Genomic DNA, 6356 nt, shown 5'->3' with positions numbered 1-6356 from the left:
CTCTTTCCCATGACACAGACCGACCAGGTGAATCCAGGTGAAAGCTACGCTCCCTTATTAATGTCACCTGTTAAATCCACTTCAATCAGTGTCGATGAAGGGGAGGAGACAGGTTATAGAAGGATTTTTAAGCCCTTCAGACATGGATTGTGTCTGTGTGCCAGAGGGTGAAGGGCCAAGACAGAAACCCTATGTGTCTTTGAACGGGGTAGTAGGTGCCAGGTGCACCGGTTTGTGTCAAGAACTGCAACGCTGCTGTGTTTTCCCCCCCCTCAACAGTTTCCTGTGTTCATCAAGAATGGTCCACCACCCAAAGGACATCTCGGCAACTTGACACACATGTGGGAAGCATTGGGGGAAATATGGCGCAACTCATTATTAGGAAGGTGTTCTTAATGTTTTGTACACTCAGTGTATATAAAAACACAGAAAAATCTAGTTTTTGACTGCACAGCCCCTTTAAATCAACGCCAATGTTCCTGCTATACTGCCACAATTCATTTTTGATGTTCTCTTGTGTTTATTAAATAGATAATTTCCTTTACAACTTTGGGTAGAAAACCATTAGATTTAGGTCATGGTGAAACCTCACAATTCCAGTTTGTCCTGATTTGCTTTGGATGCAATCAATTAGCTTAATTTCTAAAAAGATCAAATTATATTTCAACCAAATAATGTGTCCTGGAATGCTAATCGTCCTGTATATCCGTCACTAACGACAGAAATGATTTCAGAACATTCTGAGATGGTGGGCTGTTGAAATCCCGTTTCTTGTGCGTTTTGATGTGGAACGACCCTATTGTTAGTGATCACAGTATTTGCGATTTCCTGTGAAATGTGAGTCATATCTGTCACAATAGCAATAAGGGCAAATCATTATTTAATGAGAGGGAGACCAAAATACATCACAAACAAAAGGATTTTTTCCCAAAAAAAACAACAATTATTCAACTTTATTCGAGTTTTTTTCCCCCAGCAACATATTTTTTTTAAAATTCCAGTTCTTTATCAACAAATAGAAAACAGACTGCGTATACAACAGATGAAACCCCTACAGCACTAAGCATTCACAAGGTATAAATGAACATTGTGGTTTATTCCAGCCAGCATGTCAGACTCAGTCCTGTTAGGCTTTGGGGATCGTCGTGCCCTGCGGCCTTGTGGGTAAAGATGTGCTTGTGTGGCGTGGTGGCGGTTGGCCCGACGGAGGCTGGGGAGGCTGGGGAGTGGTACTCAGTTGGGGTTATGCTGTTCTCTTTAACAGAACTACACCTCTCTCACTCTCTTTAACAGAACGATAACCTGCTCTCTATCTTTCAGCAAGGTTTAGGGTCAAGTCCAGTTTCAATGAAGTCGATTACAGCTAAATGAATCGAATTACAACTAAATGAATCGAATTACAACTAAATGAACGAATTTTGATTCATGAATTGAATTCACTCCCTGAAAAATGACTGGATTGAAAAATGGAACACTGATCTCAACTCTGTCTGGCTGTCAGGTTGCTATGGTAATCCAGTAGATACAGACACTAACTTTCTCTCTCCTTCCATCTCTCACTCTCTCTCTCTTTCCCTTTCTCTCTTTAATTTCCTCTAAGCTGGTAAGTAAAGAGAGTGAATTATTTTAACAATATACTTTGAAGCTGCAGTATATATCTATGTATAATTGTACATATATATATATATATATAATCAATCAGAATTATATATATATAGTCATCATTTCTATTTCTGTATAAAATAATAGCAGGTCGGTTGGAGGGTGCAGAGGGTTTGTGTGTCTCTGTCCCACCGGTAGTACTTGTAGTATTCTGTACAGGGGGGCCAGGGTTAATGGCTGCTACTCCTCTCTCCACCACCACCACGGGGAGCTGCTCCTGCAGTCCCTATGTTCCAACCCCCAGGCAGCGGACTGACCAATCAGCTCGCTGGGAACCCAAGGAAAGAGGAGGGGCTTAGAGGGGACACAATATGATTCATACAGAGATTCAAGGAGTTGATTCTCAAGTTCAACGCCTCGTTGGGTATAAAAGTCTGTTCGTCCGTTCGTCTCCCAGATTCATTCTCTGGTTATTGAAGGCCTCAATGCCTTCAAGGCTTCTCTCTGTTGTTGAAATCGTCATGTGCTCTTTGAGTTTCTGTACAATGCTGATTTAGTTGTCGTTAGTTGATGTCACGTTTTTTCGCTAGCTAGTGTGGTTTATATAGTACCTGTATCGCGGCGGTTGGTGTATGCGTCTGAATAATTTTGTCATCCCCCCCCCCCTACGTTTTAAAAAGAAACAGCAAAGTGAGAAGGCGTATTATCTTAGTTAATCTTGCTCCGTTTTAAAACGAAAAAGACAACAAACAAAAAAAATAGATAATAAACAATAAAAATCTTGGTAAAAGTCAAAACTGTCAGCAGCTTCAGAGAACAAACAGTGGCTCTTCTGTATTAACGTCTAGGAAATAGAAAATACAGGTCCCTAAAATAACATACAACATTTTTTTATATATTTTTTTACTAAAATAAACATACCAATTAAGGTGGAAAAACTAAAATGCTGTGCCCCAGTTAGGCCATTAAGACAAAATACATGTCTGATGGTATTAAAACAATTATATATATAAAACAAAAAAAAAATGATTAACTAAATAATAATAAGAACATTATTCATAATAATAAAGTAAGAAAGGAGAACAGAAACTCAGTCAGAACTGTCGCTTGCTCCCATATGAAACGCTGTCGTCGTCATGGTATTGTTTGTTGTTTGTTTTGTAAAGCAATCTTTAGGGTGTTTTTTTTTTTTTGTGTGTTTTTTTGTTTTGTTGTAAATCCGAGTAGTAGACCTCTGGGATTGGTTGAACCCGTCGCTAGGTGACAGTGGCACCTCCCTCCTCCCCTGTGATAGGGTAGCAATGGCAGGGTCAGGTCAGATGGGTTGATACAAGTACGGTGGCTGAGATGGGACACTCAGTGGCCATGCCAGAGGCTGCTCAGCTCAGAGTGGTTACGTTGCATAGTGGTCAAAACTCCCCAGGTACTCCAAAGCTGCTCTGTAGCACAGCTGATACTGGTCCTAGAGAGAGAGGGAGAAAACACAGTCAGTCAGTCATCATTCTCTCTCTCTCCCTGTTTTTCTCCCCAATTTTGTGGTATCCAATTGTTTAGTAGCTACTATATTTTCTCATCACTACAACTCCCGTACGGGCTCGGGAGAGACGAAGGTTGAAATTCATGCGTCCTCCGATACACAACCCAACCAAGCCGCACTGCTTCTTAACACAGCGCGCATCCAACCCGGAAGCCAGCCGCACCAATGTGTCGGAGGAAACACCGTGCACCTGGCCACCTTGGCTAGCGCGCACTGCGCCCGGCCCGCCACAGGAGTCGCTAGTGTGCGATGAGACAAGGATATCCCTACCGGCCAAACCCTCCCTAACCCGGACGACGCTAGGCCAATTGTGCGTCGCCCCACGGATTCGTTGTTGAGGAGCATTTCCCTCCATTCCACTCTCCCGACAACGGAAGACAGCAACAGTACAGTATATTCGTCCATACCTCTGTCTGCACCATGGCAGGTCTCTGGGTGCGTAACGTCTTGACGGTCTGGAAGAGGTCCACCACCCCTTCGTACCTCATCCTCTCCAGCACGATACTCAGAGTGATGAAGACCCCTGTCCTGCCCACCCCGGCACTGAGGAAGAGGAGGAACACACGCATTACACACCTTATACAGTGTGCACAGTATCCTATAGGCTTGGGCGGTATCTGGATTTTCATACTGTCATACTGCTCTTCTGCCATCCCGGGATCTCCAGTTTTACCGGCATAACACACAAGAGGACACTAAAAACATTTTTTTTAAAAAGCCCATTGGGAGTCTATTACTAGAATGCTAAGAAAATTAGCACAAGTAATAGCGAAATCACATAGGCGCTGTTAGCTCAATGCTAACGAGCGATAATTAACATAAACGAATTGCAAAAGACAGGCAAATTTTCTGCTCATAAAGTTATACAAGCATATCTAGTAGCTACCAGATGTCATTTTTGGTGAGTATGGACATTTTACAATTGAAAGTGAACGAGAGAAATTGTGCAAATGAACAATGTTTTGATGCATGAAGGAAAAGTAGCATGGGTAGACAGAGCAGAGGGGGGAAGAACGGAGGAGGAAGAGCAGCATGGGTATACAGAGCAGAGGGGGTAAGAACGGAGGAGGAAGAGCAGCATGGGTAGACAGAGCAGAGGGGGGAGGAACAGAGGAGGAAGAGCAGTATGGGTAGACAGAGCAGAGGGGGGAAGAACGGAGGAGGAAGAGCAGCATGGGTAGACAGAGCAGAGGGGGGAGGAACAGAGGAGGAAAAGCAGCATGGGTAGACAGAGCAGAGGGGGGAGGAACAGAGGAGGAAGAGCAGCATGGGTAGACAGAGCAGAGGGGGGAAGAACGGAGGAGGAAGAGCAGCATGGGTAGACAGAGCAGAGGGGGGAGGAACAGAGGAGGAAAAGCAGCATGGGTAGACAGAGCAGAGGGGGGAAGAACGGAGGAGGAAGAGCAGCATGGGTAGACAGAGCAGAGGGGGGAAGAACGGAGGAGGAAGAGCAGTATGGGTAGACAGAGCAGAGGGGGGAAGAACGGAGGAGGAAGAGCAGCATGGGTAGACAGAGCAGAGGGGGGAAGAACGGAGGAGGAAGAGCAGCATGGGTAGACAGAGCAGAGGGGGGAAGAACGGAGGAGGAAGAGCAGCATGGGTAGACAGAGCAGAGGGGGGAAGAACGGAGGAGGAAGAACAGCATGGGTAGACAGAGCAGAGGGGGGAAGAACGGAGGAGGAAGAGCAGCATGGGTAGACAGAGCAGAGGGGGGAAGAACTGAGGAGGAAGAGCAGCATGGGTAGACAGAACAGAGGGGGGAAGAACGGAGGAGGAAGAGCAGCATGGGTAGACAGAGCAGAGGGGGGAGGAACGGAGGAGGAAGAGCAGCATGGGTAGACAGAGCAGAGGGGGGAAGGAGAAACAAAATGCTAGCAGGAAGCAGGAAGCAGAAGATAAAAAAATAACTAATCCAGGGCTCTTTGACTTCTGGTCGAAAGATAAGATATCTGATGACACATATTTTAGTAGTGAATTGCAATACAAGTGTAACTTCATCACTTCCTGTCCGCCAGCGAGACTCACCAGCTTCCTCTTTCTCCTGTTCTGGGGAACTACCGTAAGCCTCATAACGTAAAATAATCTGAGAGGTGAAGAAGATGATCTGCTTTATCTCCTAACGTATTGCACAAGTTGCCTGTAGGTAATTTACTCAAAAAGTAGCTACAAATATTCAAATTTAGTGAAAAACTTCAAAGGAATTGTTTTTGACGGTATTAAAAAAAACCAATAATCTCCATGATTATTTCCTAATACCCTGGTATACGGTATACCGCCCAAACCTACCATCCTACTTCCAGGTACTTACTTTACACCAACTGCATGGTACCAAATGGTGCCTAGTGATTATTTTTTTAAATTTACCCAATAGAAAAACACCATTCATTAACATTCATTACTATTTGTTCCGTGTAATTTCTGGCTTTTCAGCCAAGTCTCATTACCTGCAGTGAACAGTGATTGGTCCGTCCTGTCCAAACTGCTCCTTGGTTTTATGCACTTGGCCAATGAAATCGATGAATCCTTCCCCGGTTTTTGGCACTCCTTGTTCTGGCCAATCAGTGAACTGGAATTGGCGGATCGTCCTGGATTGGCCATCCTAAGGGAACCAATATGAGGAGAGTATGTTAGAGTGGTAGTCGAGAGGGAACCAATAGGAGGAGAGTATGTTAGAGCGGTAGTCGAGAGGGAACCAATAGGAGGAGAGTATGTTAGAGTGGTAGTCGAGAGGGAACCAATAGGAGGAGAGTATGTTAGAGCGGTAGTTGAGAGGGAACCAATAGGAGGAGAGTATGTTAGAGCGGTAGTTGAGAGGGAACCAATAGGAGGAGAGTATGTTAGAGCGGTAGTTGAGAGGGAACCAATAGGAGGAGAGTATGTTAGAGTGGTAGTCGAGAGGGAACCAATAGGAGGAGAGTATGTTAGAGCGGTAGTCGAGAGGGAACCAATAGGAGGAGAGTATGTTAGAGCGGTAGTTGAGAGGGAACCAATAGGAGGAGAGTATGTTAAAGCGGTAGTTGAGAGGGAACCAATAGGAGGAGAGTATGTTAGAGCGGTAGTCGAGAGGGAACCAATGGAGGAGAGTATGTTAGAGCGGTAGCCGAGTCATGTGGTCAGGTGCCACAAAGAGGGACTTAGGAAAATTGAATTTGGCTCAGAACAGGGCAGCACGGCTGGTCCTTGGATGTACACAGAGAGCAAACATTAATAATATGCA

The 6356-nt window shown here is 44.9% G+C and overlaps 1 protein-coding gene across 1 annotated transcript in view; it reads right to left on the bottom strand.

The window, feature by feature from the left end:
* Positions 1-863: 863 nt before the first annotated feature.
* Positions 864-6356, bottom strand: part of LOC110492646 (receptor-type tyrosine-protein phosphatase F) — a 349905-nt gene continuing 344412 nt past the window's right edge. The window contains 3 exon segments of the mRNA XM_090182892.1: positions 864-3064; positions 3547-3682; positions 5584-5738. Coding sequence (XP_090039018.1) covers positions 2996-3064; positions 3547-3682; positions 5584-5738 — 360 coding nt within the window. The 3' untranslated portion in view covers positions 864-2995.

The sequence above is a fragment of the Oncorhynchus mykiss genome, chromosome 8, assembly GCF_057628025.1.
Source record: "Oncorhynchus mykiss isolate SJ-2025 chromosome 8, ASM5762802v1, whole genome shotgun sequence".
Taxonomy (NCBI): Eukaryota; Metazoa; Chordata; class Actinopteri; order Salmoniformes; family Salmonidae; genus Oncorhynchus; species Oncorhynchus mykiss.
This window is presented reverse-complemented; position numbering and strand designations above follow the sequence as displayed.